Below are 26,767 nucleotides of genomic sequence, written 5' to 3' on the forward strand. Positions count from 1 at the left end.
GTATTAAGTATCGTGATGTGAGTAGGTGGTGTAGCTCTAGAGTTGACGAATGTTGACAGTTAGATGCCTCGATACTATCAATTGTTTATAGTAAAACTTGTAAGTGAAAGATTTTGTCTCGGCAGTTAGTGCCAATCACGCCACGGGGCTGTCGACGGCATGATATTAGACCGAATCTAATTTTACGCCATTGCGCCGGCGTAAATCTGGGTCCGCTCGCGTCTCGGCCGTGTCAATGCTGCTGATAAATACCCTACACAAGAGACGCGATGTGTTAATATTTCCGACGATCTAACAAGATCATCGATACAATGGACGGAGTTTGTGCTGGTTGACGCAGAACTTCTGCCTGTTCAGAGTCCGCAACACCGAGGCCATGATGTTTTAGGAGTTGCGTCATAACCCATGTCCGATCGCCATCGACTGAAGAACAACACACGGTCCGGTGCCTATCTATACCTTATCTGGGCATTCGGACGGGCCTTAGAGATCCTTTCTATGATTTCAGAACTGTGATACCGGAACGACTGATCCTAGATTGATTGCATCGATTACAGAAAATGGGTGCGAACACGTTGGTGTAGAACCTAGTGAAGCAATTTTTACAATCTCTGTCTACACTCGTCACTCAATCGTACGTCTTCATAATGCTAGATTTTTAATAAATATTCATTCTTTAAAGAATATCAAATTGACTGAGTAACGACCAAATACCCCTAATCCAATATACAAATGCGACCACTCCAACATGACCTCTATGAAGACAACTCGGACAAGTTGTGCTGGCACGCTTCTTTTATCAAGTTAAAGTTTCAGTCAAAAACCGTAGAGAACCTTAATTGTTATCGCCACCGTCCTGTTACTTAATGTCGGCATAGATTTGCATCCTGACTACGGCGGTACTCAGCAAGTCTTCATTGCTATATAGTTCATGTATTTTTAATCGATATCTGGATGGAAGCCTTAGCCTTCTCAATTTACTTGAGACACTATAATGTATAATTGTGGCCCTAACTAAAATATAAAAACAGAATAAAAGTACATTTGGTTTAAACAAATAAGTCGATATGAAGCATTTACTCATCGTCTCGCCCACTCACGGAATGATCCTGAACCTCAGACATAAAGAAGAGGAAGAACGTCGGGGAGATTGAGCTCCAGGTCCACAGCAGCCACATTCTTAGACAATGCAGCAGAGCGCTTTCCAATTTCCTGCACCAAAGGGTCCCCTTACTGCTTGAAGAAATCCTTGGCATCCGCAACAACATGCTCAAGCGATGGCGATGCTCGGTTAACAGTCTTCTTACCACCAGCAAGAGCTGAGAGGGGAAACAAGGCTAGTCTCTGCGCGAGCTTATCCACATAGTCGTACAGATCGTTGGATGTGTCAAAGGCCTTGTTGATCCAACCAATCTCGGCAGCTTCAGTAGCAGTGATGTCGTTGGAGCTGAGGATGTATTCCATCGCACGCCCTCTACCGATCAGATTCGTAAGAAATTGACTGCCTCCCCCTCCGGGAAATAAGCCGCTGCCAACTTCAGGTTGACCAAATAAGGTGTCATTTTTAGTTGCGAATCGCATGTCCAAGGCGACGAGGAACTCATTTCCAGCACCTCGTGCTCGACCCTCGACTGCGCCAATGGTGACCTGCGGCAGCCTCGATACGTTGTACATCAAAGTTGCGAATGATACAACAAAATCAGCTGAATACGTTAGAGTTTATTCTTTTCCAAGACATCGTATTAGTCGGGAGTCTTGCGCTTGGCTAGAGCAGGGAGGGTGAGGTCGAGATGAGCAACAAAGAACCTCGGCACGTCACTGTTAAATACGACAACCTTGGTTTCGTTGTCATGTTGGAGTCGAGAGACCAAATCAATCAGGTCGTTTTGAGTGTCTTCGTTCCAAAGATTGACAGGTGAAGACGGGTTGTGGAAGGTGACGGTGAGGATACTATGATTCTGGGCAGTCTTCAGACCCGTATACTTGGGAAGGTCTAATGAAAGGACAGAAGAGGCCTTGAAAATGGCCATGGCCAAGCTCAGATATCGAATAGGATACATATTTTGCGAAATTATCAATTGGCTATGGTGTAAGTGTAGGTGTAGGTGTAAGTTAGGTGAACATCCCACCGTTGTTTTATAGGATTACAAGACACACACTGGCCTTCCTGTTCCCTCGTCTCAGAACTTCATCAATTCTAACAAGACTAACATTGCTTCTGATGACAAACAGTCCATATCCAGTTGAATGCGTAAACGCATATCTCAATTGATTGCCGAACTGTAGAACACGATTGACTTCTGAATAGCATCTCAGATGGCGTTCGCTGTTCTGACGTAAAAGACCCTTGTCTCTCCATATTTTTCGATTAGTAAACACACTTCGGGCGAACTCATTGCGCCTTGGACCGACGGAACAGGAATTTCGCTAACTGCGACACCAAAAATGCACTACGAGAAGCTTGCGGAAAGTTTAATTCTGTGCTCCGCGGCAAAGTTGCTGGTTGGTCAGCACAGTTTGAAAAGGCAATTGCAATCATCGGCATTGGCTTGACTTGATGGCGGGCTTTAAGGATGGCTATTAATTGATCGTGGTTCCTACTAATCTTTCCCATCTCTCTATCATCAGCACAATAATAACCATTCCAGACACTAAGCCATTCACTTTTATCATTTTTTGTCTTGAACACTCTGCATCTCGGATTCAACATTGCCTTCACCATGTCGTTTAACCCCAATAACGACATCCCAGATCTCTCTGGCAAAGTCATCATCGTTACAGGCGCAAGCAGTGGGCTTGGCAAAGAAAGTGCCCTTCAACTCGCAAAACATAACCCCGCCACTATCTTTGTCACAGCCAGAACGGAAAAGCGTGGCAACGCCGCCATCAAGGAGATACAAGATGCCGTTCCAAACTTCAAGGGCCAGATCAAGTTTTTAGAGTTGGATCTATCCTCATTTGCGTCCATTCAAAAAGGCGCTACAGCCTTTCTCAACCAATCTGATCGATTAGATATCTTGATGAACAATGCCGGTTTGATGGCCACCCCTGCTGGTCTAACAACAGACGGGTATGAGGTTCAGTTTGGATCCAATTATATGGGACCAGCTTTATTCACCAAGCTCCTTCTCCCAACTATCGTACGAACGGCCCAACAACAAGGCGATGCTCGAGTCATCAACTTGAGCTCCGAACTCTTCAAACAGGCGCCAAAAGAAGGCGTACTTCTTTCTCGCGTCAAAACCCCCCTCGAAGACATTTCCAGCTTGGCTCGCTACGGTCAATCCAAGCTTGCTGATTACTACCACACCCGTTCCTTGAGCAAGTACTATCCAAGTGTTAAATTTGTCGCCATCCACCCAGGAGTTGTCAACACGGGCCTATTTGACGACTTGCGAAAACGACGACCTTGGCTCGGTGGTTTGATCGGTGTGATGGGGTCTATTTTCCTCACGGATGTTCATGCTGGTGCAAAGGCTCAATTGTGGGCGAGCACGGCCAAGTCAGAGAGTGTTAGGAGTGGTGGCTTTTATAACCAGAAGCTTAAGGAGTATAAGGATGCAGTTTTGGATGATGAAAAAGCTGTTGAAGAGCTGTGGGACTGGACGGAGAAAGAGTTTGCGAGTAAGGGTTTTAAATGAGCGTGAATAACTTTGTTTTATTTCTTTTGTATCTGTGATATTAAATACTAATTAATTCATGACATATTATTTGATATTGCAAACATCACCAAATGTCGAAGCACAACGTCTTCTATTATTCGATCTGCGTTTCTACTAGTCGTTGATAGTAATGTGTGTTGGTGAGTTATCCTTCTTAGTGAAAAAAAAAAATGTGATGCTCCTAACCGTAGTATAACATCAATTCAACAGTAAGTTAATTGTAATCATCGACGAAAGATAGCTGGGTAGATGGTATTCTCTTTATGTTCCGAACGACTATAGGAAAAGGAAGGTGATTGTTGAAGTGGGTTATGCCAAGCTACCACTCCAATTATCTTGAAGGCCTCAATCGCCATTTCCTCACATTGGGTATTCATTCTGCTATCGCCTATCGAGCTCATCAGTTACACTCAGATAAGCTTTCCCGAGCCGGGTTACCCGGGAATAGATAGACAAGAACAATATCGATACGGTATACAGAGTAGTAGGTAAATGTTCAGAGTTATTTATAGGGCACCAAGGCTCTATCCATAACCTCAGGGTGCCAGAAATACCAGCCACTGGAGGCATAAAAGACTAAAATAATAGGTCAGTTCGTGCTGTTGGGACCGGCCACGCCAGACTAACTATTTCTGTGCTCCAGGACTTGGTCAGTCAACTTTTCTAGTACGCACTCATATGCCAAGTTTCGCATACGACGTAATTTTATTAAGATGGGTCCCACACCAATAAAACGACACTTGGTCCTGCAGATCAGAAACATACTGGGCAAGTAAACTCGTATTACGCTTGGTCTCATGATTTGATACAGGGTCACATCGTGTTGAGAATTGTTTATATACCAAGTATATCTCCATGCATCAGAGGATAATGATGCAAAGTCGTCCTCATCCATCAACAATGGCTGGTTCTGCTCTCCGCGCTGCTTTCACCGCAGCCGTCGCTGTTCAATCGGTTTCAGCCGCGACCAAGACACCTGCTGGGGTCATTGCTCTCCCGCTAACTCGCGATGATGGCTTGACCGCGTATTTTGCCAAGCTTCAGGTTGGCACGCCGCTGCAGACACAGCATCTCAAGATCGACACGGGCAGTCCACGATATTCTTTCCTGGACCCTCGCAATGGGGTTTGCCAAAGAGAGGGAGACCCCTGTGTCGAGTATGGCACTTTCAACAACGAAACATCTTCGTATGTTCTCAGGATTGTGAAATTATAGTTTTAGCTGCTAATAATTGCTACAGTACATGCCAGTACGCGGGCACTAACTTTGCCGACGCTTTGGGCTATGTTGGTCGGGGCGACTATCTGAGCGACACCGTTGTTTTTGGTGGTGTTGCGACTAAAAACATGTACTTTGGGTACACTTCTGATTACAGCTTCCCCGACAAACTTAGCGGCGACATTTACACCATTCTCGGTAAGATCCTGCGGTTGGAAAATGCCATGACACAAGCTAACAATTAAACAGGTCTGTCACTGGAGTGTGGATATGACTTTGCCGGTCCCGAATGCACCTACAGATCTTCCTCTTATGCTCTTCCAGAGCTCAAGAACGCCTCTACAATTAACTACATGGCCTCGAGCATCTACCTTGGACCCGATGACAAGGAGGCTGCTAACGCCCAAATGCTACTCGGTGGCGCCTACGACAAAGCCAAGATTGATGGCGACCTCATTACTGTGCCAATGGTTGACCCGTTTAATGTCCAGCTCACTGGTGGCCAGACCAACTCCGTCAACGTCACTTCTCTCGAAGTTTTCCTCAGCAAAGACAACAACAAAACAACAGAGACTTACGGTGAAAAGGGAGTCGGACTTCCCGTGCTCATGGACACCGGTGTAGCAGCATGGTATCTCCCCGACAAGATCATGGCTCCTATCTACCGCGCTTTCGAAGTCACCGAGGAGCCTCCTCTGGGTCAGAGATACTTTGTCGTCGACTGCAAATACGCCGACCCCAAGCGATCCGACGGTTACATCTCTGTTGGTTTTGGTAACTACGGCAAGATCAAGGTTCCACTCCATGGCGTGGTATCAAAGTTCCCCGACAAGACATGTGGAGTCTTTACTGCTTCTCGCGGCGATACTGTGTCCATCTTTGGTGATCCTTTCTTGCGCAATGTGTACAGTATCTTTGATCAGGAGAACTGGACCCTCTCGATGGGACATGTGAAGCATACGGATGAGGAGGATATTGTGCCTTTGCCGAAAGGAGGTTTTTAAGCCGAGTTATTCTTAGAAAGATAGATTCCATAGATGAATGATTATACTGAGCTTAACAGACATGCCTTTCGAACTGTTATTCAGTAGTGGTTGGCGTGGGTGTAGGCATTATCCGCACTAAAGAACCTAAGGAACCTAAGAATCAACTCAGCCTTGTATTCATTCGCGCTGAAGCTCCATGATCTGTTTCATCTTTAACTTTCCACGGCGTAACCGTTCAACGGTCTTTTCTCCACTCTCGCATCTCCCTCCATTCACCATCTTCTTTGTTTCATTTGTAACGAAAAGCGTGCACAACAAACGCCTGGTGCCTGCATAAAATCTTAGCCGCTCGCATATTTTTTTTTAAGGCAAACATTCCCCCTCTGCTTGATTATTTTTCATTCTTCACTCCTTCAACTACGCCCCTCATTCCCGGACTCTCCTCATCATCCTCATCCACCTCAAACCTCCCCCAAATCTCATCATGGTCAGTCAGTTGCCATGGCAAATCCCCTATACATCTACTGCACCATCTGCGGCATGACGTTGGGTGATGATGACTGCATCGTCTATTATGGTCCCGGCTGGGGAGATGCTGTGTCCCCTTTTTTGAACATTTCCGACCAAGAGGTTACCCGCTACGAGGCCGTGGCCGAAAGTCATTACGGCAAAGCGATACTTTCCACTGGCTTTGTCACCTATCCTCCAGAGAAGCATAACCTCTATGGGCAGATTCTAGACAGGGCCGCCCCTACAGTAAAGCTATATATTGCCATTCATCCAGCTTGTGAAAATATGGCCAATCGCTTTATGAAGACATCTTCCAACGCCAAAATTCACTCACTTGGTGATCTTTGGCTGGTATTGGAGCGTCGCTGTATTTGCCATATCTGGGCGGAATCATCCAATGACTGGGCAGATGGTGAATCAAGGTTCATTCCCGAAATTCCTCATGCTGAGACTGGTGTCCGCAGCCTTGATGGCTACTACGTTCCACGTTCTTGTCTTTTGCGCACTGGAGATGAGTGGGAAGGATGGGTAAGTTTTCTGTTCTGCGCCGAACTTGAAAAACATGGACTAATTGGATCACAGTGGGATGAGGATCCCTTCGATATTCTCGACTTAACCGCGGACTTGATGACAAACCTCGAGAGACTTGAGCCTACCCCCAACTCAATGTTCAGGAACCTTTTTGAACTCTTACCAAACGAAATAAAGAATCACGTATGCAGCTATTTGCAGGACGAAGAATTGTCGCTCGATTGCACCTATCTCATGCCTCAGTTCATGTGGGCAGGAATGTTCTTCCGCATCGCCTTCCTTTGGGACCTCGATGTTAAGGTCGTTTACAAAAAGACAGGGTCCAGCAAGGTTGATCTGGAGAAGTGGAACTGGGAAAAGCTTACACGACAGGTCATGAGCCGTGCAGAGTCGTCGCTTAACGCGAAGTCCGGGGTTAAAGAGAGCGCGTGGGATTATTCCAAAGTTGAGCTCCACGTTCCTGGTGGTTTAGCCAACCGCCGGAGAATTTGGCAAGTGCTGGAGGAAATGCTCCCGAGTACTGCGGTGTGGGAGGGGCCAAACGAGCCTTATACAGATGCTATGTTGGAACTCGCACATAATGAAGTTGGAGGACCTATCAACCCTTGGTAGGAACATATCGAGCACTACGTTGTGCCTTCTTCTGAGTCTTAGGTATAGAAACCAATAGCCTAAGCTGCACAAGGTGACCTATTAATTCCGTCTCTTATGTTCTCAGCGGCTGATGTTTCTGATCTGTTACTAATCCAACATATGTTGTTGCCTGAGGCCCCCACTTCCTTCCGTCTCGTAGTCTGTCCCTCTCTTCCTTAATGCACATACACCTCACTGCGGCCACAGTAAATCCAACACATGCATTTACCCCCTCCAGATCTCGCCCGCCGTTTGGCGATGGCGATTACCAAGGGCGATACCTCGATGGTTCATTCTCTTATCATGCAGAAATCTCCCTCGTTCAACTGGACTGGCGGCAAGTATTGCGTGTTGCCCTACAAGACCCAACGTTGAGCTAACAAAGACTACCTGCAGGACCTCTCGATGAAGAGAAGCGCACTAGTGCCATGAACATGGCAGCCCATCGCGGTCATTCTAAAATTCTCGAATTGTTATCACAGGTTGAACCCCGCGCCAACCTTGCCGCCAACGATCCCAACGACAATGGCATGACCCCTCTGCATTGCGCTTGCCGAGGTGGTTTCCCCATCATGGTCCGCTGGCTACTCCAATTTGACACCGTTAAGGCTGCAGTCGACAAGAAAGACAACGAAGGCCGGACTCCTCTCTCGTATGCCGCCCAGGTTGGATTCGAGCGTACGGTCCGGTCGCTCCTCAAGTTCGATGCTGTCGACCCATTTTCATACGATCATCGGGAAAAAACGCCTTATGACTATGCTGTTAATGGCGGGCATAGATACGTGGCCAAAATGATCCATAATAAGAAGGATACCCGAAACCAAGTACGCTGGTAATTGCTACAAGGGACGACTGTACTTTAATTACAAGCGATAATGCTACATCCACGTTTATTGTGCCCTGGGCCTCCTAAGTCTTGGGAAACAAAAATACAATCTTTCCTCTAGTCCCTTTCTGCTAATACTTCTTCATGCTATTCGTCTACGTTGTCTATGGGCAAATAGATAGAGAGAAGTCCAACTTACTGCTACTCATGAACAGCAATCCACTCAACAAATCGTTTTCTGAACCGAGAAAAAGGCATGACATCCATTGACTCCTCAGCATTATCACTACTGACTATCCTTAGGCCAATACTAACGCTACCACCCTGGTCCAGCTCTGGTCTATAAGCTCGGACATCTTGGCTATGTCGTTCTAGATATTGACAATGAGCTAGCATGGCCATGGATAACTTCAACTTTGTTGCCTCAGATATTTCATTACTGGGGTTTTTCCAGTATGGATGTCCTCACATTCATGCATTTAGATCTTGGCAACGAGTTCTCAAATCATCACTTCTTTTTTATGCAACGCGCCGAGTCATACGTCAAGAATATATTCTGTCATCATAATTCATTCGAGGTAGCTGGTTTTAATACATAGCTTATCGGACATGAGTGATCCGCTAGTAAAATCTTGAAGGGTATTTGAGGTGTCGGTCAATATGTGCTGGGCACTGAGATATTTAACTACCTTTTCGATATTTAATCAATAATATATATACTAATTAAGTAATATATCTAGAGAAGTCTGCCTCCTAAGGTCATTATACCAGATATAAAAAGTGGCCATTCTTCCCACTCTTCAATCTCCCAAGACCAGCACGGCAAAACCTTACTATATCTTTGTTCTTCACAGAATATAGGCTCAACTTTTTGTACTAAAACATACCGCGATATCCACCTTTCCCGAATTGGATCGAATGCGAAATCGTTGTAATTAACATTAGTGAGTAGAGCAGAGTTTGCAGACTTTAGCTTGTCACCTCGAACAATCTTAAACCAAGGATCCACCAGTTCATTTTGTCGAAACCAAAGAACGTTGACGTAGTGCACTGTCATGAGCGTATATCGCAAGATCAACAATAAACATATGACCTGTTTTACAGGTGAGAGAATATTGAGCTTCCTTGTGACGACCGGCAACGCGCGAAGTATCAAAATTGGCGCTAAAAGCTGTGGTATCGTCGTTCGAAATCGAAATCGTTTTCCTTCGAATGTAGATACACACGATACAATGCCAGATATACTGTTGATGAGTATGAGAACGGCAAGTCCAATCCATAATAGCGGAAGCGCTGCTGTAGCCTTGCCCAACACAGTCTTCGAAGTTTTGATGTTGATGGTCGTAGTGTTGATATTTAGGTTGTACTGCCAAACAAAAACCCACTGGGCTATTCCTTGCAATAGACATGTATGTGCAGACACCCAGCCTATGTTCATCCGATTCAACGATGTAGCACGATCGTCAAAGATCCTATCGAAGAGGTTGTTTCGCACGCCTTGACAATTGAAATTAAGGGCGTCATAGCTTGGAGAGATAGCAACGAGGTGTTTCCCTTTTTCTTCAATCTCGTCCTTGGTCAAAAAGGTGTAGCCCACAAATGTGCGAGAGAGAACATTACGTTCTGGTTCTTGGTTGTTTGAGCTAGGCCCAGAGAAATATTGCGGCTTTGAAACAGGCTTCCGGGACAGCTCGATCGAGTCGCCCACTCTTCTCAGCTCGAAGTATTCGTCATCGATCTCGAGTGCATAGTGGCATACCAGTTCTACAATATTCCAGACAAATCCATGTTTCTTCTGCCACAATGAGAACATAGCAAAAAAGACGATAGGCGTCTCCCCAGTAATGGCAAAGACTATGTAGGCTAACGTGAATAGCGTCAAAGATCTGCTTGTTGTCTCCATGGCCTTGGCATGTTCCCTTCCCTGAAGTATGGGCGTTATGCTTGTAAGGAATTCGTCATCATTATCGTCAACCTCCACTCCCCCCTTTCCTATCAACATTAAAGCTTTGCGAACAAGTGGGCGTCTCACATACACAGTAGCCCAGATGGCTACACGGCATAAGTGAAAGACAGCTCTATCGTGTGCTCGGTAAAGTGACGAAACCAGCCATTTTGGGCCAAATGCAGGGGAGGATACAAAGTACACGCGTTGTATCTTGCGCTGTTCGATAGGGTGGAATTTACGCCGTATATGATTTTGACGTTCGTTGATTGGTAAAGTACGGTACGCGGCGTAAAGGCAAATCCAAAGCATGAAGCCTGTCTGGCCTAATAGCAGGGCAAAATGGGAAATTCTATGCCAACCATTGCTATCATCTTGACAGTACGATGTGAGCCACTCAATCTCAAGAAGCATCGAGGACATCCACGCAACGAAAGTTGGGTTGAATGCTGTCCTCGATCCGAGTCGGTACCTTTTTAGAATAGCGAACGTCAAGATCGAATTGGCAGGCACATTTCGAATGAAGAGACCCGTGGAAAGATTATGGCCCAGTGTCAGAGTGAGTAGTGCCTGTAACACGATACTGATGGTCGGGACATGAATCAGTATTGCGATGGTGGCCCATAAGGTCATGATTCCTCCCGGAACTTCAGAGCGCAATGATGAGAAAGAAAACCTCATCATTGAATAATGAGAAAGACTCTTTTGTGTATGAGTTTCTGTAAGAGAATCTTGGTAAGTTTGGCCCAAATTGATAAAGTAGCAGACAAGAGTAAAGTTGCAAAGTCGGGTCGGCGTTAATGCTTCAAGTTGAACTCTCAGCTGACGTCATGTATTCGTGGCCTTTTTTAGACAGAAGCGCTGGAGGCTTAGCAATGTATGTAGCTGTAGATATTTCAGCTGTCGAATCATATTTACTGCATGTGATCAATGGAATAGCCCCTGCGTCATTGCACCGAAGCTGGGCATAAGACTTGTCCGCAAATGACATAATGCCAAGGAACTGAGACAGCGAATTGCCAGTGGCAGTGCTAATAAACACTGCAGATTTTCAGCAGGACCAATAGGTGTTTTGTCTCACTCTAGTGGCAGTGTTTACACAGCCTGCAAGAGACAATGCCTCGCAAGCTATAGATTATCAACAACTATCTAAATAGCTGAATATTCTTATAGAAGCGTAATTCTTTATCTCTAGTTTATACAAAAGAGCCATCCACTTCAAATTAATAGGTTGTTCACTCTAATCGTATGCACTGTTTGTAATTGGAATACATTCTTAACACTACAACACTAACTTTTCATGCCCTCACGTTAAGCAAGCAAGTCCTCTCCCTCCTACACCAAGATGGGCAACAGTAGAGAATGCACCGGATTATTTTCTACCTTTCAAACAATTTTGGCGTCATGGCCATTATCCGTCATATTCCTTCCATGGCGGACAAATTATGAAATCCTCGAGCACGCCATTAATACATTCAACCAGGATGGAGAGACAAATGAATGGATCCAGCGATTCTGTGAATCTAAATCAAATGAGCTTTCCAATATCAGCGTCCTAGTAAGTTACTTTCTTACATACAGGGTTCTCAAGACTGGATAGAAACTGACAATTGGTTTCTGCACTAATTCAGGGAGGTATTACTGCCGCAGTTATTAGTACAGCGTTTACCTGGGATCCTTCAGCTCCTGTCCCGGCTACCGTACGGGGTGCATGGTACTGCGGTCTTATCTTCGCCCTTACGGCTGTATCAGTCGCGGCACAACAAAATATCGCTTTGATCCGTGCTAAAGCACATCCAAAAGGCTTCGATAACCTCCGCTATATGTTCATGGAGGCGAAAAAAACTCTAAACTTACCAATTGATCGCACAGAAGCTGTGGCAATAAAGAAACAGCCTATCTACTACCAGCTATACCTCTGGCAGGTGCCAATTATGATGCTAAATTTTGCAAACCTTGTGCTCGCCACGAGTATTATATATCTGGTGGCTCAAACAGAATCTGCTACGGTGCGTTCATTATACACCACTGTTATAGTTCCAAGTACACAAGTTACATTACAGAGCCTACAGAAGACTAACAAGAAACACATTTAATTAGGTGATTATTTGGGTTTTAGCTGCAACAGCCTTTGCTGGTACAAACTACTTAGCATCATGGGCGATTCTAAATACTAGCACATTAGCCGCAAGCGACAAGTCTCACAAGCAATAGAGAGATCTTGACTGGAGATTTATACTATAGAAAAGCTAAGTGAGTCCTTATAATCTAATGCACCTACTAGCTATAGCTAACATATGATGCAGCCCGAGCCTCCTAGCCCGGCCACTCTCAGTATATCGTTAACTCTCTCAATCACTGCGTAGCCACTTCTTCATGCTCCAGTCCCGCATCCTTGGCCTTCTTATCCGCCAACTCATACAAAAATTTGAATTCATCGCCACTGACTTGACTCACACTAAGTCTAGATTGCTTCAACAACTGCATCGTCTCCAACGGACCACCAGCCTTTCCCAGCTCTTTCAATTCCTTGAGACCGATTTGTACGGCAAACTTCTTTCGAAACTCGACGTGCACCAGGTCCCAGATGGGTTTCTCTTTGGTCGACTTGGGGTCGTAGTATGGAGCGCTGGGTTTGCGAGCGGAGCCTACAGAAATGTCAGAAGGGGTTGCGAGAGAAATGGGTGATTGGGACCTACGGTCTTCTGAGAATTCCTTGACGATTTCCATGACGCCGACTATACCGGGTTCCTTGCAATTGCTGGCGTAAAAGAAAGCGAGATCACCAGCATTCATTTTCCTCATGTTGTTTCGTGCTATGGAAAATCAGTCTCTTTCTCGTCTCATCTAATCCAGCGATCATACCAGCATAGGCTCGAATACCTGCCGTCATGTCAGCACTTGTCTTATCAAAAGATCAAGGGGGGTTCTCACCATCCCACCCTTCAGGCTCAGTCTTGGCCCGCAAATCATCAATCGAAAACTTGACATCGACACCATTCTCGATACGCGTCTCTGGCTCGGCTTTCATGAGCCAGTACCACTGCCCATCATGCCTGGGCGCATCGGGATTTGTCGTGGGGATGGAGTCGATATCTGGATCTTCAGATGCAGCGCGGGTACTGTCGGATTCTTGTTTCTTGGCGGGTTTCTTTGGCTTAGCATCTTCTTTTGCGACTGACTTCTGTTGCTTTGGCTCCTTTTCTTGTTTTTGTGCTGTCGCCTTTGCTGGTTTCTTTGGAGGTGTCGTCTTGGTCACTGGAGTTGCTTCAGGTTCCGATTGAGTCTTTGAAGCTGCTTGTCGTAGAGATCGTCGCTTTGGCGCGACTTCCTCACTAGCCTCTGGGGCGCTTCTTTTTCGGGGCGGCATGATGTAATAGAGTGTTCTGTGTTGCGATGGGAAATGTGTTTGATGTTTTTGTCAGAGGTCATGTACGCGACGCGACGGAGTTGAGGCTTGACTGAGGCACCGCCACATTTGTCAAGCGCCACAATTAGATGATGGGAGATTTGGTGCAGGGTAATGATGCTCACAACTTGATCAGACTTTGAACGCGTGTTTGTTTACGCGTTGTATCTTGGTAAGAAGGAAGATGAATTGAATACTTATTTTCTATGAATTTTCTCTCTCTTCGCCGATGTGCTTGGAGTTTGAATGGCTTCTTGAGCCCTCCTTGGCGCAGATGATCATCGGATCTGTACTGATTCCAACATATATAAATGCTAGGATTCATGTTAACTCGAATTGTAGTGTCATACAATTCTCAATCTCAATTGTATGTCGAAGTGATGTCCCTGCCAATAGCCCATCTCAAAAATGCATAGTGATGTCCCAAAACGCCAAACCCGTCCATGTCCCGTCTAGAATGCCGTCCACCATAATGCATCATTCTTCACCCACTCGTCTGTTTTATTCCCTCGTTCTTTCATTTCGTTCAACGTCTCTACAGCCCGATTGTGTTGAGCTTTTACAGTTGTGTATTGTTGTCTTAGGACATAATATGTGAGGCAGTATGTAGCTGTGTTGTTTGTTAGTACAAGTCAATCAAGGAATGGCGGGTAATGCATACCTGCTGCTGTTGTGACGAGCGCTGCAGTGGGTAATGAGCGGGCCAGTCTCGCTGTGAATCTGGGGGCTGGGGGTTGGTGGAAGTCAAAGCGGGGAAGGGCTGATCCGAATGAATTTGTAGTCATTGTGAAGATGTTGTTTGTTTGTGTTTTGCTGTGATTGTAGCTTGGTTGGTATGCAAGATTGAATTGTGTTTGATGTAGATATTTGAGTAACGACTCGAGGACTGTTTGTATTTATATTTCTGGTTGGTCGGATTCTCCCGATAATCCATCACATCATGTTGCTCACAGGACGTTTCAGTGGGGCAACTCGAACGGTACCTCTGCTCAACATTCTGTAATGTGGCGTGATCCAACTGCTGACAATCCCAGCACAGTAACAGTCGGATTTACCGAGATACGACTTCTTAATTCAACACACAAGAGCTAACTATCAGTCCCACCATCATAAAAATAACCACAGGGCCCATTACTATAGAAGCCTTTGGACTTGATCAGAGTATTGACGCTCGTAAAGTATCTTCCAACAGCCTGTTGCTTGTACAGTTCTCCAGTCGGGCAGTTTCGCACGGGGTAGATCTGTATAATGCATTTGCTTTCTGCTTCGATGAAACGACTGTACCGACAAGATGGGTTCTTGTGACACGCCTCGCAGCATGAAGTTGCTGTATAGCCAGCACCTATATTGTATGTGAATAGCGAGTCGATATCGGCAGGAGATGTAGCTGTAATGACTTTTCCACCATTGGCTGTCATGAGGATGTTGCTGTCCTGGCAGGCAGCATACTCGGTTGCGATGGGTATCTGCGATTCCACCACGACTAAGGGTCTTGTGAGTCAACCTGGCATGCAAAAAGATGGCCTTGACTTACCAGTCTGCACCACAGTCGAAACTGAAGTAGTCTCTGTCCAAGATGTCGTCGTGGGATAAACAGTTAATGTGACAGTAGTACTAAGATCAGGCGGATACTCGGTAACAGTAGAAACCTTCACAATAGTCGACATGACACTCTTGGTGGCAGCTTTAAGTGTCACCCATTTGCCCTGAACCTTTGTAGTGACGGTCTTGATTGAAGTAGTAGGCTTCTTTTTCACGCAGTCCACCCTCTGCGCATATAGAACAGGCGTCGGTTCAACTGAATCTTGGATCTCCCCATCGTCCACCTCGGCTCGAACCTTGTGTCTTGGAACATAACGTGACTCGGATTTGATAGCAATCCATCCAGGAACAGTCGGCACTGTCTCTGTCACATATTTGGTCGTAACGGTTGTGCTGTCGCTTGTCGTTACAGAAGTACTCGTTTGGGTGCTGTAAACAGTAATTTCGGCTGTGAAGACATAGGTAAGTCTCTGCCTATAGACAAAATTTTACTCTGTCCGTTCTTACAAGTAATTATGCTAGTTGCGGTCCCGACTCTTGGGTCAGCTGTCGTTGTAGTCGTAATAACAGAGGTGGTGCGAATGGTTGTCGTCTTTGCTTTGAGAACGACAACCACGTTGACTTTTCGAACGACTTTCTTGATTACAGTGATCTTGTTAACGACAGTGGCAGTCGATGTCGGTATTTGATTCGGTGCGATTGAAACAGTGTCGAGTTTGGTGGAGCAGACAACGCCCGTTGCGCCTAAACCAGCAGCCCAAGCCTGGGCGCCTATTGCGCAGAAAAACAAGAGTGTTTTGACAGCCACCATGGTGAGTATGTTACACTAAAGACAGACACGACCCCTTCACCGCGTGTCTTTAAAAAAAGGGCGAGGTGACTACACATATAAGAATTGCGAGTCAGATTTGACTTGCCGGGTCTCAATTCTAGGCCTAGAACTACATTTAGTGCTTCGATAATTTCCAAAACTATTGAAAGTAGTGCAAGACTTGACAGAATCTCTAGACATGATCCCGTCTCTACTAGCATAGAAATGACCAAGTATTTCTGTCAAGTCTCAGCCCTCGGCCAAAAAAGCTTCAATTGGCCAACAAACCACTAGACTAAACTAACTATTGAATACCCACCGAGAATTAAAGATTGCTGGCTGGAATGTCAAGATCTAGATTGATGCATCGGAAACAAACCGGCTGTTTCCATGTTGCATTTGAGAAACCCTTCGGTGATGTGGCGTGATTTAACTACTGGCGATCCCCGGTCCAGCACGCCAAGTGCCGAAACCTGGTGATCATCAAGTGGTCTGACTTTTTGACATTGCCGTCATTTATTTTAAGTTTGGCACTATTCTTGCAGATCTTCAAACCACTGGCTGTCGCGCAATGGCCCGAGCCGCATTTATTTGCGCGGCGTATTAACGACCCGTCTTTCTATTTGGAACTCTGTTGATAGCTGGACGTCCCTAGATGCGACACGCAGTTTGAGTTATATAAGAAAAAGCTCATTATATTAATTTAAAATTCTTATTCTACCTCATCATATTTTCCTTCTAGACTTGCTTTTAACCTCCAAATGTCTACCTGTCCTTTGGCTTTTAACTTCTCCACCAGACTGAGAGGTGTGTTTCCATTTCTGTCTTTAGCCTCTAGTACTTTACTACCCTTCGGGATGTACAGTAACATCTTCTCCAATATGGCGCCTTTGCTAGCAGACGGCCTCTGAACGTTGATAACGAAATGGAACGCTGTAGTCGCTGACTCTATTCCCTTCTGGGCAAGTAGTGACGGGGCATTCGTACCTGCTCTACTTAAAAGAAGGTTAACGATATCGGCACGACCCTTTGCTATAGCGGCGTGGAGAGGGAATATATAGCCGCGATGATACTCGACAGAAGCGTCTGCCCCTTTACTGAGAAGGAACTCGACTGTTTTGATGTCTCCCGCATAGCATGCTTTGTAAAGGAGGAACCCGTCGTTTTCGAGAGAAAAGCCAGCCCTGCAGTAAACGGAAATGAGATATTCGGCCGTCTCATACCACCCCCAGGTGATGGAACTCTGCAGAGCGGTCCTGAGAACTGTTTGGAGTTGGGGGTTGTTCAAGTCTGTGCATTGTTGGCACTCCTTCAGGTGCATTCTTAAAAGGCCTGTGCAGCCAAAAGTAGCGGCATAAGTCATGAAGCCCGCTTGCGGTTGATTCAATCCAAGGTGCTCTTTTGCGTGAGATCGTTCCAGCAGTTTCTTTTGACGTTTTAGTAGGAGAGTCGTGACGTTTGTGCATCGCAAGACAAAGTCTGGTATCATCCCTCTATCAATAGTGTCAAGGAGATTGTCTGCCTCTCTTGCATGGTGGAGCCAAAACTCGCATGCATAGTTGATAAAGGTGAATTCCTCAATGTCCTCTTCTGATCCAAAGATCGCAAGAGCTCGGAAACACGCTTCCAGTAAAGCAAGATTAGACTTTGAGTCCACGAGTTCCTTGGCCAAATCGTTCCATCCATCGTTGGCAGCATTTCGGAAGAAGTTCTCCGTTGTGCTGTGGGTAAAGCAAACGATTGGAGTGTCCTGAGGAACTGGTATCGGTCTGGTAGAGAACTTTTGGTAATTGAAAAAGTATGAAACTTTGGGTAGGGAAGTTGTAAGTAGCCCATACGTGAGCTCGCGGAGACACGTGACGAAGTGCTCGCCTGTTGGCTCCCTGGCTCTCGATTGTTCCCACTCTTGGATACTAGAGAATGGGAATTCTTCCATAAATCCTAGAGCAAGTCTCAGCTGGTTGAGGGTCATGGGCTCGACTGCGACCAGGGCTGTTTGTAGCAGTCGGACGGCGCGGATATTGTGGGACTTATCCAGCATACTCAGGACATCCTTATACATTTCCTGAACTTTGTGTGGTATGTGATCCAATATCTTGAATTGGTCTAGACGCCTTGAGATACTCGCCTCGGCCTTGATTCTGTCGAGGAATAGCGATGCCCACAGGTAGCCGTTCAAAACATGGTCCTCGAGCCGGGGGAAGAAAAAGTGAAAGAGCTTATTGTCGTGCATTTTGGCTAGTTCGTCTTTCAGAAACGCCTTCACCAGATGTCCAATATGGTCCTCAACCCTAATCACGGTTGTTGGCGGTTCGAGGTGGCTAAAGGTTGGTGTATATCGACGTGATACACATATGCGTATATCCACATGATCGGTTCTCCTTAAATCTTCAAGCTCTTTAAGAAAATGTAGCATATTTTTAATCCCGTCATTTCCATCAGTCAATTTACTCCCCGTATCCATGGCTGTATTAGAACACTGTTCCAATGCGTCAATGAATAACCGAAAGGTCACAGTCTTGTCACCATCTGTCGTTTTGTTCAAGATCAACAGACTCTCAATCAGATTCTCAAAGACCTCATCAGGGATGTGTTCAATTGCATCATCCGTGTCTTGCAAGTCCTGACTTAGCTGTCGTATCTCATCCCAAGGCTTGTGCTCAACACTTTCCAGTAGCTTCACAAATAGAGAAAACAAAAATCCCCGACTAGACTTCTTCAATCTTGAAGCATCTGGCTTTGGCGAGCTTTCAAAACAATGCCATATGTTGACGTTCGAATCACTTGTCTCTACCTCTTCGAATGCCCTCTTCATGAGGACTGATTTCCCACTACCCAAAGCACCCCGAAGAGTGATCATACCGGGACTCTCGGTATTCGGAGGGTTGTTGCCCAGCCATTGACGATAATGGCTATTTTCGAAAAGCCATGTCGTGTCGGGAAAGCGTTTGGGGTTCCGTGTATAGTTCAGCGGGAGACGTCTCAGAATTACCTTTCTGATCCCTATGCACAACAGTGTCAGCCATAAGCTAAAGCGGATTAGGTTTACGCGGCTTACCTACTATCAAGATGCTTATCATCTGGACCAGGCATTGTCATCCTTGGACGAGAGGCAGCCTCTTCAACTAGAGGCTTCAACCTCTCCAGGACTATCTCATAGTCATCTGTCCTGTTCAGCTTGCAGAGGCCAGAATGATCTCTCGGAAGATTGACGTTGTATTGATGACGGAGGGTTGTCAATCCGACGCTGGTGGCAGATTCGACGGAGACGAGGAGCATTGCCTCATCCGATTCAGCCAGCTGTCCACTTTCTTGCCTCTGTTAGAATCATCAGTAGGGCACATATGTAGAAAAGACCATGGTTGTAATAACCTACCTGTATAGTGGGCGAGATTCTCGTCTCATAGAAGCAGACCACTTTATATCTGTCTTCGCACCGTGTCGCAAATTGCGTCATAAGACCTCTGAGGTAAGCCTTTGGCTGGCCGTTTCGGTCAACAACCAGATCGTTGATGAGGCTTTCATTGGGCTGACCGCCGACTATTCTTTGCAACTCCTCACGGTTTCTCAACCCTGTATTTGGGACACCAAACATGAGTAGAGCATAACAGCCGTCAGCAATACCCCTGCATCCGTCATCATCGTCCCGTTTGTCGTGCGCCTTAAGAATCGTCTGGGTATGTGATTAGTAAAGTATTAAAGGAGATTACAACGAAAGTAAGCCGGCTCACTTCTTTTAGTATTAAGCCACCAAGGCTATGTGCAACAAAGACAATAGGTCGATTAATCGTCTAGTCGCGTCAATAGCTGTAAAAACCTCACTTGATGGGGTCCCGCGCTCACCTGGGTGGATGCTCTCAAGGCCTTGAGACTCTGTAGCAAGGCATTACCCATAGTCTCAATGTTGTCTGTGGAGCGACTATTGTCAAGCTTAGAATCATAACCGTAGATGAGAACTCGAGCGTTAGGGAGATCGTGAGGCAGGAAGTCACGAAGCCAAAAGTCTCCTGAACCATCGGATAAGGTCCAAGAGCCCACCGGGTGACTTGCAAGTCCTGGTACGGCGACCACACTAAAGTGACTCGTTAGATATAATGACAGGAATTTGAAATCTCGTAGATATACGTACTCGACCTTTGCGTCACCGTCATTTTCAAAGAGAGGTGTAATTCCATGAAATTCACAGTCGAATTTAAACCTTCCGAGCGGGCCATGCTTACCAAGTTCATTCACAATGGTGTTTGGGCTCAAAGAGGAATGAACCTGGAGTGTTGAAGAAGCGTGATGACGAGTCTTTCGTACCAAGGTGCATCGGGACAAATCCACCTTATTCAGTATCGTTTTCAACTCTGAGTCCTCTCCTACTAGTTTCTTCAATTCAGCCAGCACAGACTGCTTGCTCATGCCAATTGGGATTTCGCTTATGCGAATAGTTCGAAGCTTTGCCAAGGATTTACTTTGAAGAACACAATGTTCGGGTTTTCGGCCTGCATGTCCGTGTGATTTACCAAAAACAAAATGTCGAGTGCAAAAGATCGATAGTAAGAGAAGGCTAAACATCCAAAGGCCAGCCCATAGGTTGAAATGGATAATACTCTCAGCCATTGTAGTTTTGCTAGGGCCCTTATATTTGAGTTCTTGAAGATCGTTGTTTCGTGAGTTACAGTGGTTGCGTGAGTGAATATAGTAGTTAGGTGACGTGACTACTCTTATTCATTGCCCGGTATGTCGAACCCTCACAGCGCTGTTACGTTTCAAGAACAATCTTTCAATTCCCTCAGCCATCTTGTAGTGCTTACTCTAAGGGGCTGTGTGCAGTATTGAGGGTACATGTGGCTGCATCAGGCTGCATTAGTCTTGCCTGTGCTGAACTTCCCCTGCATCCAACTTTCCAGTCATAGCCCATATTCCAGTACAGTGGCTGGGCTAAAGGAAATTACACCTCGTATTCTATTTAAGAAGTAAGCGTGTTCTCTGTCAGGACGGTGTTTGTAGACCTGCATCAACATGGAACACATTCTAGGCACCCCTTTCTCACCAGATCATCAGTTGGTGGCCCTTGCCGAGAGCGACGATTACCTTCCCGGATTCCCCCATGTTTCACTCAAAGATAGGAACAATGTCGCAAAGTTCATTGAAACAGAGCTATGCTCTGACATTCTGGATACCATGTCTGATAAGCTGTGGTGGATGTCCAAACAGGATAGTGGAAACATCTCACCTCTTCATCGACAAATCGTCAAGGGACGACAAATTATTATCTCCGAAGACCCCAAACTGCACCTAGTCTGGATAGAGGACCATATTTACATAAAGCCTCTACCTCGATATTTACTCTCTCATCAGTTCTGGGAAAACCACCTTGCTCACCAAAACACACGCACTTATAGGACTGCCTTGGGATTTCTGAGAACTTTCACCAAGCTCATCAGACACGAGTCAGACTTTCGTATTGCCCAAGAACCCAGTCTCAGCCTGATCCCTTCTCATATTACCTGGAACTGCTTTTGTCACTGGGCTGCAGAAGTGTCGCGTGTGCAGGACAGTCAGGTATCCGAAAGATACAGATATGGCGAAATCCGCCTCACTAGGCTGAACTTTTACGCACCATTCCTTATACGGCGCTCCGCTTACCAACGAGTGCATTATCAATACTCAGCCTACTTCACCAGGTTCTATGGCCCAATCCTTTTCACATTGGCTATTTTCTCTCTGATACTCAGTGGCTTCCAGGTCTTGGGGTCTGTTCCCGAGGGTACGAGTGGATACAACGCGCGGGCGGTGTACACAGCCGGCGTGATTGTCAGTGTTGGATTTATGCTTATCACAATTTGTATGTCACTCTATCTCGGAGTCTTGGTGGCTTTCAAAATTACAAGAGAGTGGAAGGTGGCTCTGAGGGATCGACGGTTGAGACATCTTGAGGAGGGGAGGGGATGAAACCGCCGTGGCTGAGATACGGCCCAATACCCACGAGGATCAACACAATGTCCGAGATCCATCGGCTGTTATATCGTGTTGGGCGCGAATCCTTGTTTTCAGCTGTTGCTTTTATCAGCTGCCGAAGGCAAGGATCGTTCCTCGTCCTCAAATGAGGGTTGAAAATAAATGCATACTGCATATAGACGAATAAACGGATACAATAAGATGTTATTGGCTAACCTTCACTGACACGGGTCATCCAAGGCTTTACAGCAGCTACTCCAATCAATCAGCCATATGCAGCCGAAATCATAAGTGGTAAAACGGCGCCTTCTTTTCTCCTTCTTGTTGGTAGCCTGCTTTGCCAAGTAGTCTAGATAGTTGGTATGTCGCCGACCGCAGGATTCAGTTTCAGCCTCAGACATTCGCCGTTCAAGTGATCTATGCACAACAAGCGAGCTCAACTGATATTTCTGTTCGGGATTTTGTACAGAATGGTATATAAATACGACTCGTCTCATCGATTCGGAGACAATAAACATCTTCTATCTAGTTCATTATCCGCACTCTCTGATTATATCCTCCTTTGTTTGGCATACTTCCTACCACCATCATGAGATTGATCGTAACCACTCTCCTGGGAATATTCATTTTGGCAGTTCAACAAGCCTACGGTAAACAATGTACTGGCTTTTCACGCAATGCAGATAGGTGTCGGGCCTATACTGCGGATGAGGAATACCGATGCATCGCGACCGAGAACGGTCTACAAGCTATCATGGATTGCGTCAGCATAGAAGGCGGCGCCGAGAAATTCTTCTGTCGTGACGGGAGAGACGGATTCGAGTCGACCGCTGAGAACTATTACGAATCTGACTATGCAGGTCGTCGGTGCGTTACGCCAAGGAGTGCACTACTACTCATGAGCAGGAATCAATGCTTCTTTTGCGGTTTAACTGGGATACTAAAGGCTTGTCCTATGGACGATCCTTGTTTTCTGGAATGTCTATGCGAGAATCACGTTACAGATGAACATCTGACTTGTCTGGCAACGTGCTTCAACATAAAACTTGAGTCCCCAACATGTACAAATGGCGGTTGTTCGTCAACCCACCGCAAGCGTCATGCAGCAGGTACAACGGCTCGCGACAAATGGGCGATGAATGACGACTCCACTAGGTGGTTCACGGTTAGTCTCGGACAATTACCTGATTATCTTGGATCATCTTCTACAGAGCTGACAATCACAACAGGCAGATGGGCTGCGAATCCAGATTCACTACACTGGATACTTCGAAGTCTATCAAACAAATGGTGTCATAAAAACGTCAAGGTTTCAGCTTCCTTACCGTGATGAGTGCGTCGGAACGATCGCGAACAGGTGCTTTGTCTCACCCGTATCTGACGAGATGTTCTGCTGGCCACTAAATGTTGGTGCAAATTGCAATGTACCTGCTCCGCCGACTCTCGCTCAGTTCACAAAGACAACCAAGATTAGTGAACAGACCAAGACGCTGAAAGACGCCGATAAAACGCCAGCTTCGGCTACCTTTGAGCAGATAGATGTGCCGACTCAGAAGCCAACTAAGAAACCGACAAATGAGGGGGATAAAAATGGAGCTTCTTCTTGTTTTCAGGATAACTTGTTATTGGTTGTACTATCTATGCTTAACCTCTTTGTTATAGCCTAGATAGTTAGTTGTATCTATTAATATTTGTACTTCATATACATCTGACTAAACTAATCTCATTTGAGGCTGGGTTAGCTATTTGCACTGGTCTGGCCTTGGTACTCGTGCTATGTCACAGCCAACTCAGCCACTAAAAGTTTACAATAAATGTATGGAGAACAAGAAACATGGCACTGATACAATGTCGAGTGTCTCTAGTTGAATTGTCAAATATAACCTGAAATCCTACTCCATATGACGAGCCATCCATTCAACAAAATGCTCCGGATTTTCTTGAAAGTACGTGTATCCCTTCATCCTCACAGTCCCATCAACCCAGTGCAACTTCTTATCCTCCACAGTGAGCGAATCATACATAGTCTGAACATCACTCTCCTTGGTCAGGATGTCCTCCCGCACCGAGTAAATAAACGTCGGAACACGAATATTCTTCATAATCGGAATAGGCGACAGTTCATCAGCGGTGAAGCTCGTTTCCATCTTGATCATCTCGTTCACTTCGTCAAACTTATCGTCAAGCCCGAACATGCCAAGAGCCTTTTCGACGAATGGCCGGTAGGAGAGAGGCTCTGGAACGAGAAGACAGCGTACATCCTTGAAGACGTCTGGTCGACGGTCCATGGCGAAGAAGGTAGCAATACCACCTAAACAGCGGCTGAAAAGCCCGATCGTCATGTTCTTGGTGTCGCCTCGGCTGCGAACATAGTTCAATGACCCAATAACATCTCTTGATTCAAAACGACCAGTGCCAGAAATACCACCATTCGCCTGTCCACTAGTTCCAGAGTTCCGCATATCGTATGTGAGAACATTATACCCAGCGTCATGCAAAATCTTGAGATCAGGAATGAAGTTGAGCTCAAAGTCATTTCCTGTGGCAGAACCGCCTAGAAAGGCCTTCCATGGCTCGAGATGAGCGGGGTAGCCTGATCGATTGCAGCGAAGGGGATGGTTGGCGATGATCAGTTTGTTTGAGCCTGGCTTGGGGATGTACCATGCTTCGAGAGGAGTGCCGTCTTCAGAAGGAAAGAATACATCTTCGTATTCGAGACCTGCTTCACTGGGACGGTGGAGGAGAGGGGTGGGGATTTGGTTGCGGAGGGGAGCGACGAGGCTTTTGAGGAGCCCTTGTGTTTCTTCAGGAGTCATGGTGAATTTTCTTGTGTCTTTGTGCTTTTGGAGGGAGAACGATAAAGTAAAGGGATGCTGGTGAAAGAGATATTACTATGGCTATTGAGTTATAGGTTTTGAAACCAACACTGAGAAGGGGCAGTATTTATATACTCAATTTTATGAGAAGGAAAGACACCATGGAATTTCGCTATCTCCTCTTTTCCCGACATGATGGGTAAGCTGACATGCATCTGGAGGGATGTGTAACAGACATTCTGCATGCTCAACGGCTGAAATAGTTGGCCAGCACATTACAGAGACTAGACTGATTCGCTGTTTACACGCAGGGTGAGATGACTGCAGAAAGCTACTGATCCTGCAACGAGAATTAACTTCCCCATTAGGAATACAACCGATAAAAGGGACTTAAGAATATCTTGACCCCTGCTTTCCCGTGATTTTGGTAAAGATCGCGGACCACCTTCCAATTGGATTAATGCGGGCCAGACATAGGTGTGTCAGCATTGGGGGCCATAACCTGCAGGAGTTGACGTATTTTAATAGGCTCGGTGTTTGGTAAATTGACCGAACGGTTAGCGCTCATTCTCAAGGATTGCGTACGAAGACCGATAAATCAATGGTGACTCTGAGACAGTATGGAACCGTGGAGGGTGTAGCTCTGACGATACTTTAGGAGCCTAAGATCCCAGCAGATGGGGGGGTACCTCTAATGCCGGGAATCGAGATTATTTAGTTACAGCTCTTGGACTACTGGTACATGGTCGAAGCAATGTTATTAGTTTGGTGAGCTCTTATCGCCCAGGTGGAAGGGTTGGCACGAATTATTCGTTCAAACAAACCAGGGTCTTGTCATTGTTGCTACTATGGATCGAATCGGTCCACCCTCCAATGCCAACTTCGCCTAATAGAATTCAGTCATGAGAAGCCGATTGAGCTTCCACCTTTGCCCAAACCCGCTCTGTACCACGCTACCCCTCGTCTGGGATGAGCATAATTCTTGAAAGCCGAAGAAGGACTCAATTTTTGGGCGCTGATTCATGAGATGTCTATTCCCTTGTGGGAATCATGTTTCTATCCACGCCCTCCATCGGACCGGCTTTGGCATTCAGCTTTTGAGGATAATCTTGGCTAGTTACGAATGTTAGCAAGTGTTTCTCTTAATGCTGTCCTGGAAGGTTCATCGTACTGATAAAACCGCCTATTTTTCCTGGTGTCTTGGGAGGATAAGTTTGCTGAATGGGAAGAGCGACTGTCGCAGCAACAAGCGAGATGATGGCCAAGGACAGCTTCATGATGTATAAAATAAAAGTTATCAGGAGTCTTGTGAAATGTGAGTAGCCAAATGGTCTCGTATACCGGATGATACTGCCGTTTTATAATCATCGATTCGTCCGTAGTTCAATGTATTTGGGATAGGACATGCTGCATCGTGATGGGCAATCTGCGTGGCTTGGGCTGAGTTGTCTAAGCGGTATCAGTCCAGGCCAGCCTAGACTATCTTCAGCTAACTTTCGCGAAGCCACAGAGCAGTCGGTGTAAGGATGATTGGATGAAATGGATCTAAGCTTATCCTAACTCTCCCTCCACGTGGAGTATGTCTCTAAGCCACAGATTAGACTGTCCTAAATAGTTAGCCTCGATTTATCCTCAAAACGACAAATAACTGAACTGCCTTCATAGATTTCTAGGGTTATTGCATTATTCACAGTAGGTTAATGATCAGCAAAGGTTAAAATCAACGTTTGTGAAATCTGTTGCATAGCAATTGGAAAGTAAGCTTGGCTGCGTGTAGCACAAAACCGAAAGGGTAACCCCAATCAAATCAATCAACATATTCAAACCGTGGATCAATATGAGATAATATTACTTGTCTCTTGTTTAGCGTGGGGACTGTGTAACTAGGATTTGAGGCTTGTGTTATTACAGGAACTCATTAGTTCACCTCCT

At 45.9% G+C, this 26,767-nt stretch overlaps 14 protein-coding genes across 14 annotated transcripts; 7 read left to right on the top strand and 7 right to left on the bottom strand.

The window, feature by feature from the left end:
- Positions 1 to 1,230: 1,230 nt before the first annotated feature.
- On the bottom strand, positions 1,231 to 2,030 carry FGSG_04756 (uncharacterized protein; the record flags this gene model as incomplete). The annotated part of the gene is made up of 2 exons (XM_011324896.1): positions 1,231 to 1,703; positions 1,820 to 2,030. 2 exons carry the CDS (start codon positions 2,028 to 2,030, stop codon positions 1,231 to 1,233), a joined length of 684 nt encoding a protein of 227 aa, XP_011323198.1.
- A 690-nt stretch (positions 2,031 to 2,720) lies between these two features.
- Positions 2,721 to 3,641, top strand: FGSG_04757 (uncharacterized protein; the record flags this gene model as incomplete). The annotated part of the gene is made up of 1 exon (XM_011324897.1): positions 2,721 to 3,641. One exon carries the CDS (start codon positions 2,721 to 2,723, stop codon positions 3,639 to 3,641), a length of 921 nt encoding a protein of 306 aa, XP_011323199.1.
- A 921-nt stretch (positions 3,642 to 4,562) lies between these two features.
- FGSG_04758 (uncharacterized protein) lies at positions 4,563 to 5,884 on the top strand (the record flags this gene model as incomplete). The annotated part of the gene is made up of 3 exons (XM_011324898.1): positions 4,563 to 4,849; positions 4,903 to 5,078; positions 5,130 to 5,884. The coding sequence occupies 3 exons, from the start codon at positions 4,563 to 4,565 to the stop codon at positions 5,882 to 5,884; spliced, it is 1,218 nt and encodes a 405-aa protein (XP_011323200.1).
- Positions 5,885 to 6,661: 777 nt separating this feature from the next.
- FGSG_12604 (uncharacterized protein) lies at positions 6,662 to 7,519 on the top strand (the record flags this gene model as incomplete). The annotated part of the gene is made up of 2 exons (XM_011324899.1): positions 6,662 to 6,904; positions 6,959 to 7,519. 2 exons carry the CDS (start codon positions 6,662 to 6,664, stop codon positions 7,517 to 7,519), a joined length of 804 nt encoding a protein of 267 aa, XP_011323201.1.
- Positions 7,520 to 7,744: 225 nt separating this feature from the next.
- FGSG_12605 (uncharacterized protein) lies at positions 7,745 to 8,513 on the top strand. The gene is made up of 2 exons (XM_011324900.1): positions 7,745 to 7,877; positions 7,937 to 8,513. Exon 2 carries the CDS (start codon positions 7,975 to 7,977, stop codon positions 8,374 to 8,376), a length of 402 nt encoding a protein of 133 aa, XP_011323202.1. The 5' UTR covers positions 7,745 to 7,877; positions 7,937 to 7,974; the 3' UTR covers positions 8,377 to 8,513.
- Positions 8,514 to 9,051: 538 nt separating this feature from the next.
- FGSG_04760 (uncharacterized protein) lies at positions 9,052 to 10,944 on the bottom strand (the record flags this gene model as incomplete). Its single annotated transcript, XM_011324901.1, has 2 exons — positions 9,052 to 9,055; positions 9,254 to 10,944. 2 exons carry the CDS (start codon positions 10,942 to 10,944, stop codon positions 9,052 to 9,054), a joined length of 1,695 nt encoding a protein of 564 aa, XP_011323203.1.
- A 712-nt stretch (positions 10,945 to 11,656) lies between these two features.
- On the top strand, positions 11,657 to 12,100 carry FGSG_04761 (uncharacterized protein; the record flags this gene model as incomplete). Its single annotated transcript, XM_011324902.1, has 2 exons — positions 11,657 to 11,869; positions 11,969 to 12,100. 2 exons carry the CDS (start codon positions 11,657 to 11,659, stop codon positions 12,098 to 12,100), a joined length of 345 nt encoding a protein of 114 aa, XP_011323204.1.
- A 566-nt stretch (positions 12,101 to 12,666) lies between these two features.
- FGSG_12606 (uncharacterized protein) lies at positions 12,667 to 13,708 on the bottom strand (the record flags this gene model as incomplete). The annotated part of the gene is made up of 4 exons (XM_011324903.1): positions 13,246 to 13,708; positions 13,177 to 13,194; positions 13,011 to 13,127; positions 12,667 to 12,959 (listed from the first exon to the last, which is right to left on the bottom strand). The coding sequence occupies exons 1-4, from the start codon at positions 13,679 to 13,681 to the stop codon at positions 12,667 to 12,669; spliced, it is 864 nt and encodes a 287-aa protein (XP_011323205.1). The 5' UTR covers positions 13,682 to 13,708.
- A 181-nt stretch (positions 13,709 to 13,889) lies between these two features.
- On the bottom strand, positions 13,890 to 14,569 carry FGSG_12607 (uncharacterized protein). The gene is made up of 2 exons (XM_011324904.1): positions 14,382 to 14,569; positions 13,890 to 14,330 (listed from the first exon to the last, which is right to left on the bottom strand). The coding sequence occupies exons 1-2, from the start codon at positions 14,503 to 14,505 to the stop codon at positions 14,173 to 14,175; spliced, it is 282 nt and encodes a 93-aa protein (XP_011323206.1). The 5' UTR covers positions 14,506 to 14,569; the 3' UTR covers positions 13,890 to 14,172.
- A 239-nt stretch (positions 14,570 to 14,808) lies between these two features.
- FGSG_04763 (uncharacterized protein) lies at positions 14,809 to 16,073 on the bottom strand (the record flags this gene model as incomplete). Its single annotated transcript, XM_011324905.1, has 3 exons — positions 14,809 to 15,203; positions 15,255 to 15,710; positions 15,770 to 16,073. 3 exons carry the CDS (start codon positions 16,071 to 16,073, stop codon positions 14,809 to 14,811), a joined length of 1,155 nt encoding a protein of 384 aa, XP_011323207.1.
- A 712-nt stretch (positions 16,074 to 16,785) lies between these two features.
- On the bottom strand, positions 16,786 to 20,224 carry FGSG_04764 (uncharacterized protein; the record flags this gene model as incomplete). Its single annotated transcript, XM_011324906.1, has 6 exons — positions 16,786 to 18,470; positions 18,936 to 18,985; positions 19,132 to 19,391; positions 19,450 to 19,746; positions 19,917 to 20,128; positions 20,203 to 20,224. The coding sequence occupies 6 exons, from the start codon at positions 20,222 to 20,224 to the stop codon at positions 16,786 to 16,788; spliced, it is 2,526 nt and encodes an 841-aa protein (XP_011323208.1).
- Positions 20,225 to 21,080: 856 nt separating this feature from the next.
- On the top strand, positions 21,081 to 22,013 carry FGSG_04765 (uncharacterized protein; the record flags this gene model as incomplete). Its single annotated transcript, XM_011324907.1, has 1 exon — positions 21,081 to 22,013. One exon carries the CDS (start codon positions 21,081 to 21,083, stop codon positions 22,011 to 22,013), a length of 933 nt encoding a protein of 310 aa, XP_011323209.1.
- Positions 22,014 to 22,608: 595 nt separating this feature from the next.
- Positions 22,609 to 23,686, top strand: FGSG_04766 (uncharacterized protein; the record flags this gene model as incomplete). The annotated part of the gene is made up of 3 exons (XM_011324908.1): positions 22,609 to 22,886; positions 22,926 to 23,184; positions 23,249 to 23,686. 3 exons carry the CDS (start codon positions 22,609 to 22,611, stop codon positions 23,684 to 23,686), a joined length of 975 nt encoding a protein of 324 aa, XP_011323210.1.
- Positions 23,687 to 23,911: 225 nt separating this feature from the next.
- On the bottom strand, positions 23,912 to 24,835 carry FGSG_04767 (uncharacterized protein; the record flags this gene model as incomplete). Its single annotated transcript, XM_011324909.1, has 1 exon — positions 23,912 to 24,835. One exon carries the CDS (start codon positions 24,833 to 24,835, stop codon positions 23,912 to 23,914), a length of 924 nt encoding a protein of 307 aa, XP_011323211.1.
- Between the last annotated feature and the right edge of the window lie 1,932 nt (positions 24,836 to 26,767).

The sequence above is a fragment of the Fusarium graminearum genome, chromosome 3 (genome assembly GCF_000240135.3).
Source record: "Fusarium graminearum PH-1 chromosome 3, whole genome shotgun sequence".
Taxonomy (NCBI): Eukaryota; Fungi; Ascomycota; class Sordariomycetes; order Hypocreales; family Nectriaceae; genus Fusarium; species Fusarium graminearum.

Excerpts from the sequence above, each read along its gene's own strand:
- FGSG_12607 (XM_011324904.1), bottom strand. The coding sequence starts at position 14,505 with ATGACTACAAATTCATTCGGATCAGCCCTTCCCCGCTTTGACTTCCAC. Across the intron at positions 14,331-14,381 it reads GCTCGTCACAACAGCAGCAG|CTACATACTGCCTCACATAT; the intron begins GTATGCATTACC and ends CAAACAACACAG.
- FGSG_12605 (XM_011324900.1), top strand. The coding sequence starts at position 7,975 with ATGGCAGCCCATCGCGGTCATTCTAAAATTCTCGAATTGTTATCACAG.